The 16,850-nt window shown below is 39.7% G+C and overlaps 1 protein-coding gene across 1 annotated transcript in view; it reads left to right on the top strand.

Annotated features, from left to right (window-relative positions):
• The window catches only part of LOC137869117 (astrotactin-2-like), a 235,959-nt gene that overhangs the window by 146,593 nt on the left and 72,516 nt on the right, over positions 1-16,850 (top strand). The window contains exons 12-13 of the mRNA XM_068706300.1: positions 8,361-8,527; positions 10,237-10,425. Coding sequence (XP_068562401.1) covers positions 8,361-8,527; positions 10,237-10,425 — 356 coding nt within the window. The remainder of the gene's footprint in view (positions 1-8,360; positions 8,528-10,236; positions 10,426-16,850) is intronic.

The following is a 16,850-nucleotide window of genomic DNA, read 5'->3' as shown; positions in this document are numbered from 1 at the left end:
AGAACCCTAACTTTCCATTGTTTGCAAATCTATCCTTCTGTTGCTAAAGAAGAGAAAAACTCAACAATAGGTTCCCATAGTTATTACACTACATGAAGTATTTCTTCCATGGATTTATCTTGATGAAAAATATGCTTGAAACTGGAGTTAAACTTGTATTTGATTGTGTTGCACCAAACACAGTAGCAGGAACTTCATTGGGCAGATGTGGGTTGTGTGAACTGCAACAATCTAGCATTTACCCAGTGGTGTGGAATGAATGGTCAACTTCTCGTTGAACCTGTGGTCAATGTGCCGTGTCATCCACTGTGTTTGTGTGAGAAAGGGGTATTACTGATGCACTCTGTGAACTCCCCTGAGGCTGCTTGGTGAAGTTCAAAACTCTGTAAACATGGCTTTTTCCTGGTTGCCTGTTAGCTTGCCATTTTTTAAGTTTGAGTTTGACAACTGCAATATATTGTGGTTTCTGTGCTTTACGTAAATGGTAGAATGTTTGTCTCGATGGCACATTATTGTGTTCAGCTACAATATCTGTCTTCTTAATGGACGTACTCAGAGGCTGAGCAGATGGTAGGATATTAGTACCATATCTTTCATCAGTTGATGTCTCTTTTGGGACATCTCTGTTACAGTTGTTTGGATGCAGGGTTGGCAAAGATGACATTTTTAACTTCAACCATCATCCGAAAGTTTAATTTTGGCTCGTCAAACTCCAGTGGTTTGTAAGAGTTTAGAGAAAACAGATACCGCTGTCTCCAATCTCATTTGAAGGCGCTTGTCTAGTGTCCCAGTATGCAAGAGTTTATTAAAATGTGTTGCACACTCCAAAAGTCAGGAATTAAATGATGAGTTGTCAGTGTGGAGCCAGATTTCTGCTTGGTTGCTTCTGGTTTGCATAAAGAGTCAGCAGGGAGGAAAAATGGCAACTCCACCCAAACAAAAGTTTTGTGCAAAGCCTCATCCCCTAAGCCCCTCTACCCACCTCCCCTTGTACCTCCCTACAACCCTGTGTTCCTGACAGCTGAGCGTCATGACTCCCCCCTGCTCCGCTGCACAGCTCAGTTTACCTCATTACCATTGAATTTCAACGATTTTTGGTTTAAAGCAAATTATAATAATTCTTTCATCTTTTCACTCTGACACCGTTGGTTAAACGCCGGATCAAGTGTGTCACTTAGTGTACCACAAAGATGCACATAACACTGCTACAGCCAAGGGTGGGAGTTAACATCTGTGTAAAATGGAATACAGTTCAGTAAGAGGCCTTGAGAGGGAGGGACTACCGACAAGTATTTGCAACTTAACAGTAAAACTAAAACACATAATATTCAGTACTAATCTATTGTCACGGATTATTCAAGAGAGCATGGCTGAAAAAAAGGGTGAGCAACATCAGTGGACAACTGAAGCCATAGTTTAAGGGGACGCTCACTTCTGCGGGATCCAATATTTAATATTATATTTGACAGGGTTCATTTTTTAATCTGAATCAATTTCATTCAATTCAACCTGTCTCTTAAACCCAAGCAAATATTAAATTGAATAAGAAGGAGTATTAAATCACTCAGGCTTTATCCCCAAGTAAGAGATACTCAGAGCAAGATTAGTATTTCCATTTCCTCCCCCTTCTCATAATTCAAGGTGGTGGACTACTTTTTGACATGCGATGCAGATATCTGTTCTTCTATGTGGCATGATTGAGATATCAAGAGGAGCAAAACATTGTTATTGCTCACCTGTTGCAGTAAATTGTTGTATGTCGTTGCTATTTATGCAATAACCTTCAGTAAAATCTGCATTTCTATATCTGTCTCTCTCTTGATAAAGACCATATACCCACATGTATTGAATTTATGTATTAGAATGATCCAATCCATCCATCCAAGACCAACCATTTTTGAATACGTTAACATTTTAACTTTGACAACACTACGAAAACAAGTGTTTGTATTGTCCATATTTGCTTTCCTGATATAAACAAACATAAGTCATCATTAACAAACCATGTCTCTGTTGTCTTTGTCTTCAAAGGAAGCTCGTAACAGCAGCTCTTAAATGCCTTTGGCGATCAAGCTGAGCTGAGAGCGCCAGAGTCTGGTAGAGTCCCAGAACAAAGCTATCCTTCACTCTCATAGGGGGATGCATAGTCATCTGTTATGTTGTGACTACTGAAGAAAGGTGGTGGAGCGATAGAGACAACATGGCCTTTAAATACAGTCAGTCCACGCAGTGTGTAGCAAAGAATCCTGATCAGCTGATTAGCACAAAAATGCAGATTTTCACTGTACAGACGTGTGAAGATGAGTCCTCAAGATTAAGTCATCCTGTAGGAGAGTAAAGCCTTTGTGACATAGACCAAAGCAATGTGGATTTATGTATATATATCCAGATATATACTGTATGTTTGCATATGTAAACCATTTGCACATAAGAAATAAATAAAAATAAGCAGATCAAAATAACAACAGACAAGCTAAATCTATTTTAAATAGCAGTCTATTTTTTTTGCCTTTCGGCAACACCATTCCCAATAGATGATAAATATCTGTTTTCTCACTGAAGATTAAGTATGAAGTATGCATTCACATGGATTTAAGGAACAACGGAACAAACAGCTGGGTTTAGACTTCTTATTTCTCACTGGGGGACTGCATTGCACCCTCACAAGTTTTTTGCTCTTGCAGCAATAAAACCGTTGTGCCTAATTTAACCTATTTTAGCAGAGTTGGAGCTGCAGGGCATGCATCTCTGCCACCTCTAAACCAGATTAGGCTGTCAAATATGCTTTTAGAGTATTTGATTCCCCCCCCATCTGTCAGTGTGATTTAAAGCCGTGCTGTTTCTCAGACTTTTTTGTTTTGTTTTGTGTGTTGTCTTGGGAAACAGTCAGCGCACATCTTCCTTATATTTTTTCCTTATTATCCAAGTTTTATCGCTGAAAAGATTCCTTCCAGTCTTTACACTTTACAGCATTTCCCTGGCCATGTTCTGTTGTTAATTCTAAATGCTGCAGCGGGACTATTCAGTGTATACGTCCTTGATCAATGACTGTTCACACTTCTCTCACTTTCTTTTATATCTCTGAGATCTGTAATGGCCACTAAGTACAGACATCTGTGCATCTTAATTTTGACAAGATCATTAAGAGACAGAGTTCTCGATAGATATTGCTCAGTTCCTGATTAAAGCTGAGGGCAGTAATGGGTAATTAGGAAAATGAATAGCATTCATTCGGAATGTGTGAACTTTAATTTGTAAGGGTGATCTATGTGCAGTATATAATGTGGAAGAAGATGTATGTGTAGTTTTAATATTCCTTGCATACTTACTTTTTGTTCATTGTTCTTTAATGTCTTCAAACCTGCTTTGTCTTTCTAACCCCATAGCAGAATGAAATGCCATCGCTCTGGTACTTAATGGTGTCATAAAATTCTCATCTGTTTTTGCCCCCCGGAGAATACATACACATTCAACCCTTGGTGTTATATGTAAAGCAGATATACAGGTGTAAAAGAGAGTAAATGTAAACACCCAATCCATCAGATTTTATCTAATAGTTGAAGCTATTAAATATGATTGAATTTGCAAATTTGTAAGCACACAAACCCACACAAACGCACAGCAACACTTGGGTCTAATGCATCCTTTTGCCACTTGTTTATAATTATTTAATTTATTCAATATAAAGTCATTACTCAATTGCCAGAATCTAATGTTTTTTTAATGTGTTTTTTCAATCAATTATAGTAACAAGGTCTCAGTCAATGAAGTTGTTTCTGTGTTGTCCAAAAGGCTGTAGCAGATTGTTCTCTGTGTTGCCATCCCATAATCACCACAGAAGACACTAACTGAAAGAATGTAGCTAGCCCCTCTCCCCAGCCCTTGTGTCTTGGGAGAGTGGTCCGAGCACAGAGAACGGGTAGCGAGTGGCCAGTGCTGACGGCTAACCTTGAGTCCTTTTCGTTCAGCCGTAGAGTGATGCATGACAGTTCTGAATTACAGGCAGCTATTCCCACTGCTCTGCCTCAGTGTGATGAATGGCTCCAATCTTGTTCTGGTGAGGAAGTTAGCGTTACATTCATGAGATACAGTAAATGGATCTGAGACTGGAGAGCTTTCCCATTGAATGCTGATCATACTGGACTTTGTCCAGAACACGTGTGATCAATGCACAATATTTGCTGCTCATCCATCTTTTTTAAGTGTTTGGCAGAAGAGATCAAATATGCGATTGCTTAGTTTGTTATGTAAAATGTCTCCAGCCCAGAGAGCGCTGATGTAACCGCATTTCCAGATTAATTTGTACCCTATGTGGAAAAACTGCATTTATTCAGTCTTATCAGATTGTCATCTTAATACGATAACAACATCTTGCAATTAGTAAAAGGCTAATTACGAGAAATAAATCTTATAATTAGAAGACAATTGCCCTTTGATTACTGTTAGTTGAGTCATTACTGGTGGTGGATTGTAAATCATGCTAGTGATTATCAAATATTCTTTGGGTAAAGTCATGACTTGTTAGCCCCCCCCCCCCCCCCCCCCCTTGACTACCTATTATATAATTGCTTTGGCAATATAAATATTGAGGGAACAACCTTGAGGTGAAAATTAGTCTTTGAATTAAAGGCTGACGTGAGTGTGAGGGTCTTCCAAATATCAAAACACATGACCCTCAGCTCACCTGTTTGTTTAGTTTGTTCCCTTTCTGCATTCAAATCTTATGCTTGATGTTTTTTGGCAAAAGCCTTGATAAGTGTGGAGCAGCTGCTGCTCTGAAGGCATTCAAGGCTTTGGAGATTTCACATTTAGCAATGGTGTGCTTTCATGTTAGTATTTCTTGATGAGATGACCCAAAACAGTGGAGAAAGCATGAGAAAGCATGCTACAGGTTCCAGGCACCCAGTAACCGATTGTATCTAGTCCAGAGCTCTTCCTACAATATATATGGCAAACAAGCTTTGACACAGTATTCACAATGTTATAAACTAGGGTTTTTTTTTCCTCACTTAATTCCTGTACCGTTAAAAGTGTTGAATGGAACTGGAACTAGTGTTTATTAGAACTGACATTCAGGCAAGCATGCTTATTTTTCTTGTCCTGGCCTCAGTAAAATATTCATGCTTTTCCTAACACCTCTCACATTGGTAAACTCGGGCTCAATCCTCTGTGTTTCTCAGTTTGCTTCATCTAACTTCTGACTTGATTTCCCTCTTAATTGTCCTGTCCTGCTTTACATAACCATTATAGAAACCCACCAAACGATGCCTTTAATCGCTTTCCTGACCCATGGTTTATTACAAAGGAAAATCTTGTTTACTGCTGATCTCAGGGAACTTGCAGAGCAAGATTTATTGACATTCAAGATCCGTTAGTTGGGTTCTTTTGTTACAAGGGCATTTTGAACCCTGTCTAGCCTACAGATTTTTCATGTCTTTTGGCACAGTCTAGTGTGAGTGGTGGTCCAACTGCAGAGCCTTTATTTCAGTGGTGCCGATGACATGTGACATGAGCTGATAAAACTATTAACCACTGACCATAAATCACACAGTAAAATGCTGGGGGGTACGGTGACATAGACTGCAGATATTGACAATCTGTTTATATAAAGCCAGCAGCAGATTAAGTGTGGCAAAAGCCACCTCTAGGTATGAGTCTCTCTTTACAGGATGTCAGTCAGCCAATATTCCATTAATACCAAGACATAGGCCTTCTTATAACTGGAATATCTGAATTAAGTTGCACGGCAGCTGGATTCTCATCATGTTGCGAGATCACGTGCGAATCGTGCAAATCGAATATCACACGAAAATCCCTCTTCTCAGGCTTCAAGTAATGCAAGTAATGTCCGGTACGCCAGAGCACGGACCAATCAGCGACCTGTGTGGGGCTACTGGCAGCAACGAGTCAGGTTGACATCTGAGGGCATCATTATAATAAGAGGTTCGATCCCCGGCTCCTGCTCCGCTAGTCTCATGTCAATGTGTCCTTGAGCAAGACACTTAACCCCAAAATGTCTCCCGTAGCTGTGCCTACAGTGTGTAGATAGATACTGAATTGTAAGTCGCTTTGGATAAAAGCGTCTGCTAAATGACTGTAATGTAATGAGCAAGACAAATGCTTGTTTTAGAGCGACTTACTTGTTAAACAGTCCGAACACTAAGCAATGGCCTACTTTATTTTTGTAAATACACCAACACCTACTAGACAACATTTTGTGTCATCATGCCTCACACACCTCCAATCAATCCCACACAGGCACACACAGAACATGAGGAGTCGCAGATGAGTCAGAGCGGCCGTCAGTGAAAGTGGTGAACAGTGTCTGCAAACTGTGAAATATAACAGAGTCTCTCACAGTCTTCATTTTAAACCAACAGAAGCGTTCCATCAACACATAAAAATGACACATTTTTGTGGCTGATGTTTGAGAGTGTAAATTGAATGTTTAAAAAACCATAAACTATTCTAATATGATAATTTTTTACAATGAATATAAACCGTTAATAGTAGCAGCCTTTAAACAAGTGAATAATATGTTAGTGCTGTTTTCCATCATTTGATGTCTGACTCAGTAGGATAGGATATATAGCATGACACAGAAATCACACATTACCAAACCATGAATCTTAGGTGCTACTGCAAGGGAAGAGATTTCATTTTAAAGCTTCTGGAAGTGGCATACTGCCTCTCTGTACATAGCTGTCTTTCCTTTTTCTTTAAAGACACTACTGCACCATCAACACTTGAACACATCTTCTAGATGTAATTGTTTCATACTCGGGCCTCTAGTTTGATGGTGGTAAACCGGCAAAATTGGCAATAACACTGGAGAGCACTTCTTATGTAGCATTGTTATGAATATTCAGCTGACGGTTGTCTAGTCGTGCATTACCACATGTGATGGCTAGCTTCCCTTTGTTTAGAGATCCTCTGACAGTAAAGCAATACCTATATTTATTACACTTACACAAAATAAAAAAAATATAATAAAACCACTAAATGAGTTGGATGAGTTGAGCAAAACTCGTTGCTCTTGTCAGTGTCAATATAATATCATTGATCATATCTTTATAGGTTGAGTGTGCTGTATATAACTGGCTCAGTTTTATATATATATATATATATATTTGAATCATAAAAGCACTGTTAAAAATGATAGAGTAAATTTAAAATACCATGTCATGATAAACATAATCCTAATGAAAAATAAAGATCATGGCTTACTAAAGGAACAATTCAAAACAACACCGCAATAGAGTATTTAAAACATGAAACGTTTTCATTCTGTAAGTCACTAAAGCATATGCTAATTGCTTATAAGGATAATAAATAAATATTATCATTATATGAAATGATAAACAGTATAAGCTGAGCCAGCAGGAATGTGCATCAAGTGTAACCTCTTTGTTTTGTTTGCGTAACGATCTTTTGTTTATATCCGAGATGGATATTGCAAGCCAAATCATGAACAGTAGGCTATTAAGTCTACAAGAAATGAATGGTTAGTAAAATTCCTTTTCTGATGGAGTCCAGCTTTGTTATAGAATGCATCTGCTGTTGTTGCATTTCTGCTTAATTTGCATTTCTTATGCTTGCACTAAATACAATTAATTTCTCAAATTTAATGCTCACGTTTAAGTAGCCAATCTAAAGTTAGGATATTGGACCCAGTGTTCAGATTTCTGTCCAGGGTTTGTTTTCTCAGGTAAGTCATTTGTTTTGTGTGGAGGTCGCTGGTAAAACTGAATGATGAAATGTAACTAAAACTCTAACAAAATGTCCACCTGTGATATCAGTAACTTCCTGCTTGCTCACAGACAATGCGTCATTTTCAATAATAATATATAGTGCACAATACATTTGGGTATCTTCAGTGGCTACCAACCCACAAACTGTGAAATAAGACAACCCAGTCTTTCTCGCTTGGAGTCTCACCAGGAGCGCATAACACATGTGGTTTCCTGTCTAACATGAAAAAAACAGATACAGACCTCAAGTAGTGAGATGAGCTGTAAGGATGAGTCCAAGCTGTCTGTTTGCATTTGTATGATATCTTTATTTACAAAAAGACCTCAAACCAGACTTCTGTTTCCTATCAAATAAAATATTTGCCATCTTTCACCCTTCTATCTTTGAATTCCTAAATATCTGGCTGCCCAATTCTCCTCTCTCATGTTTCCCATGGTCTCACTATCTTTGGCTCCTCGGTGCCGCCTCACCCTGATTAAAATGCACACGCTGACCTCTGCGCCTTACTCTCTTCTTCTCTCTGCCTAATTTATGCCTTCCTCCTCACCCTGTCTCCACATCTCCCTCCCACCACCTCTCCTTATTCCTCTGTCTCTCTTTTCTTGCAGTGTCCTGAGGGGCTGAGGCCAATGAAGGATGGCTCAGGTTGCTATGACTACTCTAGGGGCATTGACTGCACGGATGGCTTCAATGGAGGCTGTGAACAGCTGTGTCTCCAGCAGCTTGTGCCCCTTGAAGATGACCCCAGTTCCAGCAACGTACTCATGTTTTGTGGGTGAGGATGACTAACAGTAAATACATTGAAAGGTGTCTGCAGGGCGGATATAAAGCTTCCTCGTGAAATAGGCTTTGTGAGTAATATTTCCATGATATTAAGAAACTGTTCCTCAGGCAAATGCTCACATGAAGGAAATGAGATATGCAAATGGAAAATATTACCAGTGTGTAATCACCAAATGATTATATGTCACCATATGTGATGAAAGACATTAGCCCAAGATTACATATAAGGTAGTATTGTTTTAATACAATTACATTTTCTATTGATGTTTTACAATATTAATTAGTCCACGAGTCACAATTTTGCAGTATTTGCCAACTCTGATGGCAAGCTTTTATAAATCCTTTCATATGTACATGTGTACATGTACACAGTTTAAATGAGCTTCATATTCAAAAGGTGCATCAGTGATTAAACCTGAATCTTGAACCATGCCGACTTTACTTCCCGCACATTATTGAGTGATACATTCACCGCCCTCTTCCTAACCCCACACATGTTCCACTTAGCTGATAGACTCCGCTTTTTTTTTTTTTTTTTGCACCTTCCCTAGAACTAGATTGTGTCTCATGGAATAGTAATCTCCAGGGAGTTACCATTGGGGGAAAAAAGGTTATACTCTGGCCAGGAAGCTTGGCATTCCAACAGTTCCCAATGTGTGGGAAGATATCATGTTCCACATCATTATACCAACAAACCTTGTTATCCTGTATACACCAAGCAGGATGGATCACTGGGTTCATGCTGTTTGTGCCTTGTCCCTCAGTGGAATTTCACAGCGGAATGCTCCTTAGCAAGACTGCAACAGGTTTTCTATTTTCTCTCTCTCAACGCATCTGTCATCTTTGTCGATATTTCTACTAATAAGACTTTACAGTAAAACAATCCAGTGGTATGGGTCAAGCCATGATTGATTCTAAAAAATGTTCTGTGAAATAAATAGATGGCATGGTCAGTCTTCTTCCGTGGTAGAGCAAACCTTTGGTCTTGAGAGAATAGGCTTTGCCTTCATGCAACGGGAGGACACTGTTGTACTATGTCTGGTGCATTTCCCTGACAGTATTGACAAAAACAGCATAGTCCTCTTTCCCACTGAGGCGCTGAGACCTGATCAGCTGCAGCAGCCCAAATTTCAGCAACAGTCAACAGCAGCAGATACTCTACCTCGTCTGTAAGGGAGGAATGGGCAGATAAACGGAGGAGATATGATAATTTGTGACTGATTCAGCCTAATTGGATTGTGTTTCCAGCAGAGTGCTGGTGTCCACATATTTAGAATGACAATGGCAAGTTCACTGCTTTGATAATGCAAAAGACATCTTGGCCAATGCTCACAACAATAAAAGCCAGATTGTTTAAAACAAAAAGAAGTCAGCCTGGACATATATTGAATATAACCGCTAGCGTTTACATTTAGCTGGTTGGGTGCCTTCTACGGATTGGTGGTAAGTGATAAGGGCTACAATATTGGTTGTTCTTTGTTCCTGAATTGGTAGTTTGTAAATTAAAGTAGTAAAATGGAAACATCTATGTAGTGGTTCATACAGTATCACTCACCCACATCTCTTGTGATTTTTATTTTATTTGTGCCACAATTCATCTTCTAGTGTTCTTGCCATTTGTATCCTTTCACCTCAAGTGTATAGAGTGCCACACATATTACATATTATACATTGCATTGACAGCCTTTCCCTCCTCCTTAGGTGTGTGCAGGAGTACAAACTGGCAGGGGATGGGCGATCTTGCCTCTTGCTGTCAGACAACTGTGACGGACCAAAATGCCCAAGGCAGGATGTCCACTTCAATGACACCCTGTTTGGTGAGATGCTACATGGATACAACAACAAAACCCAGCAAGTCAACTTGGGACAGATCTTCCAGATGACCTTTCGGTAACTAGTGTACAAGTACACACATTCACACTTGCACAGATGCACAATGATCTACATTGTCCTAATGTTACTGTCTAAACAACATATTGCTCTTTCCTTTTCTTTAATCTGATTTAGATTTTTGTCTTATCTTATGAACGTGTTTTCTTTCTATTCTTTTGTCTTTTTGAAAAGCATTATTTTATTATTTCTGCTGGTGTAGATTACACAGACGATCTTCCTTTGAGACCTGTTGTTTCACATCTTAACTGTTAACGTCTTTCTGCGTCTCCAGAGAAACACCATCAGGAGTATCGTTCGTCTTTTATCAGTTTTGGGTTGTAGGAAAGATAGAAAGGCTTGTGAGCTCAGCGGAGAATCAGTAGTCAGGGTTGGCTGTCGGGATGCCGCATCTGTGTTTGCACAGGTGTGTGTGTGTGTGTGTGTGTGTGTGCGTTTGTCTGTGTGCGCATGTATGTGTGTGTCTGTGAGAGGGAGAGTGAGAAGGGGATGAGAAAGTGATGGTTGAGTGAGGATTGAGACTTATCCCATTGCAGTTCTCCCTAAACTGTCAGCCCCCTGAAAACCTGGCTCACTCTGATAAGTCACATGCTGTTTGTGGTGAAATGCTCCTGTAATCACAGAGAGATGATGAGGGTTTATCTATGCACTAACAGTGCACACACAAAAACACACTCAGCCTATATCTTGCTTTCTCTGTGTCTTTTATTTGCTCACATGCACACAAACACACACACACACACACACACACACACACACACACACACACACACACACACACACTGACTATACATCTACACACTTTTTTCAAGTAACCATGAAATGCTTTTCATCTGTTCTGCCCTTTGGGTCACAATAGTTGTGCTTGGCTAAACATGAGTCTTTGGGGTCCTTTTGTAACATATATTGTTGTAATTTCAGATCTCTACAGCATACATGGCACACTGAATGCAACTTGCATCGCAACAGAGAACAAGTTAACAGTGTTTCTTACTTTCATAAATTTGTGTTTATGATGATAACAAAAATATATAAGATACAGACAGATTTTATTTGAATTTGTATATTCAAAGGAGCTACCAAAAAAGGATTGTAAGTGATTAAGATCACTCTTTGGATCCGTTGGAAAGCTGCTTTTGTGAAGTCTTCTCAGAAATGTACTATAATTCAGGTACAGTAATTTCACATAGTTTCTTAAAGTAGCATTTAGTGTTGAAAAGTGCATGAAAAAGGCACTTCTGCCTTCATATTGAATTCTTAATATCAATATCTGTCAGTGGAAGCAGTTCTAGATGACATTGAGTTGAATTTATTTACTAGTACGCAATTGTGTCTGCATCTGTCCTTGAAGATGCCTGTGGAAGCTTGTATGGAGTTGTTTTTAAAAGATGGCCAGTAAACACAAATCATTCTCATAGAATAAAATAGTATTTTTCATGAGACGGGAACACTGGCACAAATGTGTTTTTCCATGCATTAGAGAGATTTCAACCATTTAGCAGAGCTTTACAGCACCTCTCTGACTTTGTATGGGTGTGTACTGAAGTACCGCATGTTGCAAGGTGGGACACTTTTGGAGCTAGGGCTGACATAAAGAGCAATAGCATTTAAAGGAGGATTACTAACTTTGATCACCAAAAGAGCTATGAGCTAAAGGGGGCTTAGAAGCCATCTTAAGAGAATTTCTACAAATGACTGACACGTCTACAGCCTAATATGGGAAAGGACTAAGAGCATCATGTTCCTCAAAGGTTCAAGAGGCTAAACCAATTGGGGACTACCCTTTAATTCACCAAACAGGGCACAGTTTGACAGACAAAACAAAAGCACAGTCTGAGTATTTCGAAACCAAGGGAAGATGTCAGTCTTGATCTATTTGCCCTAAAACAGTGGAAAGCCCAGTGGGTCGTCTGCCTCCCGAATCCAGTTCTACACACTGGGTTACATCAAACTACGGCTAGTAAAGGGATTTGCACTCAAGCCAGGGCTCCAGTGGGGTAATATACACATGACATGTTTAAACTAGTCAAACACCATGGCAGCCCTGAGACACACTAGACAAGCAATGAAAGATCTGAGCGTCTTTATATGGGTGGAAATGTACAATGTAGACATTGCACACTGGAAGATCAGTTAATTTCATTGTTTATTGGCGGACATGTTTTGGCTCTTGTGGTTTTAAAATGTTGCCCCTAAAAAATAAGAAATACATCAGGTCATAAAATGTTGGAGAAAAAAAGTCACCAGCGCTTAACTTTTCAATTTTTAGCATTCAAGGGATTGGCCCACTTTGTTCCAGGCTGGAACTGTGTGGAGTTTTCAGTCTCAGTCCAGTTCTCAGTCTCAGTCCACACCCAGCATCTCTTCAGTCCCATCCACATGTTGCCAACTCCCTTCTCCCTCTGCTGCTCGATTCACAGTTCCAAACATACACATGGAAAAATTTAAATAGTGTCTCTTTGACAGACTCTATTGTCATTGTTTAACACAACTCAAAAGATGTCATTCGGTGGTTAGAATGGTTGTAGATGCCCAATCTACATCAAGATGCTGTGATCCTGCCTTTGTCTGGCTTTATAAATTGGTCAGGCATTTGTGGGTATTTATCTTCCTAAGAAGGTAAATCAGTGCTGCTAACCCTCATCTGTTTCTGCGGTGCACTTACACTTTGTCTGCTGCATGATTTCTGTATAATACAGCTGACAAACTACATTTTCTCTCCGCCACCTCAACTTCCATTTTATTACACCTGTGCAATTTGCACCTGTTCCATGAAGCAAGAAACATTTGCATGCTAATTGCGAGACGCATACTTCATCGCACTTATCATGTTCCCTGCAGATGGAAGCACATTTCACTGATTACATGCAGATGACAGACGAAGTGCACTTCCCGCTGAATATGCCTCTTCAGATAAATAAATGTCTGTAGGTGCAAAGTGCATCTGAAAGGCAAAAAGCATTTATGCAGTCCGACTAACTGTACACAGATCAGCAGTTATTGTAGAGAGTATAAGAAAGGAAAAGAGGAAGAAAGAAAAGTTATTCTCTGAATCCATGATTAAACTGAATGTCAAATTGGGAAGGGAAAAAAAAAAGAACTTCACTAGAAGGTATTTTGTATGCATCACCCTTCTGTTTCCATCTGTATATTATAGGCTTGATCAAATTTATTTCACTTAACATTTTGAAAGTCACATTTTCCCTGAGCTATTCATCACTCTAAGTCTAACCAGACAAGCTAAGCACACCGGAGTATTATACTTGACTCCCAGCGCCTCTAATTAAACATGTGTATTACTGCATGTCATCTCTCCAAAGTGCTCATTCTGCTTTTCAATTCCACTGTGTCTTTTTTTGTCAAAAGAACAGTAGCTTTGTCCTCTGAATGACTTGCTCCCATAAGATTCCACATCACCGTCGTTACATTCATACATTCTATATATTTATAGTAATATGTTACAGTTTTTATTCTCATAATTTTCTCCACGTTCCTCCATGCCGTCTTTGATATGCAGATGCAACTCTTATCCCACAGCCTTTCATTCTCTCACCTCCACTGTCTACTGATTCCTTCTCTCCATCACACACTCACACACACACACTCATACACACACACACACACACACACACACACACACACACACACACACACACACACACACACACCACATGATTCCCCTGAGCCAGCAGCTCAAAGTGAAATATTAGATGATTAAGATGAATTGTATGATTTGAGTCACAGCATCACAGGTAGTGTTTCAATATAAAATATTACCTGTGATGTATGACTGTATCGCATACATTTTGCTGTAAATGGATCTCACTTCGCTCAGTCTCTTGAAGCAGAACAGGAATTCATTTTGTAAATTGCTGTTATGAAATTACCAAATAATGCAATGTTATGCAAGCATGCGTTTGTGTGATAAAGTTACATGTGTTAATGTGAACGTTACGGCTGAGAAAAATTCCATTACACTGTGATTGCAACGTCGCTATGTAAAGATATGAAAACAGAGTCCACCCAGCAGAGAGCGTGTGTGTAGTTTCCATGAACTGACAGTGGATTCAGGCTAATTACAAGCTATCGTTTTGGTCGTTTTTGACAGCACTTTATATCCGTCAGATATTTAAAAGCATACCAGTCTCTACATCCATTATCAAATCAGTTTGATGAAAAAACATATTTCTCCTACAGCCCCATCCTTTTTCTTTCCAGTCACTGATCAATTTAGTCCGCTGTCCTCTTGCATGTACAAGTAATAGCATATTGCCAATCATGGAAGCATGTAAATACACTCACACACACTCACACCAAATGAATAGTTGGAGAGTAAAGGATGTGGGTGTGTGAAGGGTGGTTGGGTTGTGATAATGGCCATCCATCAGTCCTGAAGAGTACATATTTAGTCCTTTCAAATTAATTACCACACACATACGTACATCACATATATGGCATGCACTATATGAGGAATTAAATCGAGACTTTGGAAAATATATCAGACAGGCAGCATTCAATGGTGGTGATTCAAATAACCAGACACATACAGTACATTGACACACTGATGCACTGAGTCATGCTTAGCGATTCCATTACCTGAGTGGACAAAAAAATACAAAAGGCTGGTTCCTCCCAGGCCAGGCCAATTTCAACTTTTAAAGTTTTTTTTTTTACAGGGGACCTGATCCAAAGAGACCCAACAATAATTAATTCTGAACATATCCTAACAAACCCTCACAGCAACATGTTACACCACCTAACAAGCTGTCGCGGTTGGAAAGAGCACCAATATCATCTTTCCGTGCACTTCTCTGCTCTGTGTGTCTCACCTTGAGAGACACATTCTTTTCCTGCAATTACCACATGACCACAGCTGATGGCAAGTCTGCTTGGATCCACTTCGATATCCGACACATTGGCAAAGGGACCTGAGAGCAGCTGCAATAGCACGCTCCCTGCCCAGACTCGATAATTGATAACAATTATTGTGTTCCTATCTAACACGTACAATTTGCCGTCATTATATAATGATGAACGTGCCCTGTTATTATATAGATAAATATGACAATCACATTTGTATCTCTAAATTTAAAAGCAAAATGGAAATAAGTTGCTCAGGATGAGTATTTTATCACACGCATGGTCCTGAGAAATCAGTTCTTTTTGAATCAAGCTCACATGTTCTTCTTTTGATAGACCAGCACTTGTCCTGAGATTTTCCCTTCAAACAGAAGCACGGCAAGAATGCACCACATTGAACGATTGTTAGAAGTTTGGGTTGTGACACATGAGAGGCCGAGGGCGAGAAGGAGAAGAAAAAGAAGCGTCGACTGCTTTGTGAAGGTGATGCTGCCACCGTTGTCACTCTGATACCGAAGACACTTTTCACAAAAAGGAAAAGATACTGTAAGGAAGAAAAGAGACAAACCTGCTTTTGATAGGCACTCTGTGCTAACTCCTCATCACCACTCACCTCCCAAACTAAGACGACACCACAACATGAATAATTTGTGAATCTGGCAGCCCACAAGGCTCAAATGCATAAACACACCCACATTTCGATGTTTCTCTCTAATTTCCAATAATTATCTCCTTGGTGCACACCCATATAGCTTCCACTGGGTGGTTGAGTCAACAAGCATTATAAAGCATTTCTTCCCACATAATTAGTAGCCATGAGACAGTGAGCCAGACTGTTGAGGTGAAGGGTTAAGCTAGTCAAGGTTGATTACAAGCATGTTTATCATTCACTTCCTAAAATAAGTGCTCTGCTTGTGCCTTCTTTCTTAAGCCCCCATCATTGAATTTAATGTTTACCTTTTTAGTCTTTGCTGCACATATGTGTGTGGGAGTGTGGGGCAGTTTTCTGAACTCACACAGACGTATGTGTTTCTTGGTTTCCAAACACTTCAAATAAAAACTTTTCAAAGACATGCTGGCATTGAAGCACTAATGGTTATTCAGACACTCAAATAATAGTGTCCCATATTATTATACATATGTTAAATTCATTATCTCAACTACCTCAGCCTGCAGCACTAAATATCGGGACAGTATATTTACCAATTCACAGTTTAATCCACCATGTTTATGCATTAAGGGCAGTTCACCAGTGCTACAAGGGGGTAGCTGTGGTTCAGTAGTAGAGCGGGTCTACTTCCAAAGTTCGATCCCCAGTCCGCATGCCGAAGTGTCCTTGAGCAAGACACTGAATCCCAAATTGCTCCCATCCAATGTGAATGTGTGTGCTTGGAAATTCGTTTTGAGCCCTGATGGGCAGGTGGCCTATGCCATCAGTGTGTGAATGGGTAGATTGGCATGTATTGACCTGCACATAGTTGTAAGACGGCATACAAAAAAATGTCCAAGTCCAAGTCCATTTACTCAACCTGCAAAAAACAGTTCGGGGGGGATTTTCTGTGGCT

The sequence above is a fragment of the Cebidichthys violaceus genome, unplaced genomic scaffold, assembly GCF_023349555.1.
Source record: "Cebidichthys violaceus isolate CVI_PGR_0920_01 unplaced genomic scaffold, fCebVio1.0.p SCAF_12, whole genome shotgun sequence".
Taxonomy (NCBI): Eukaryota; Metazoa; Chordata; class Actinopteri; order Perciformes; family Stichaeidae; genus Cebidichthys; species Cebidichthys violaceus.
The sequence above is the reverse complement of the archived record's forward strand: the minus strand, read 5'-3'. Positions and strand labels throughout refer to the sequence as shown.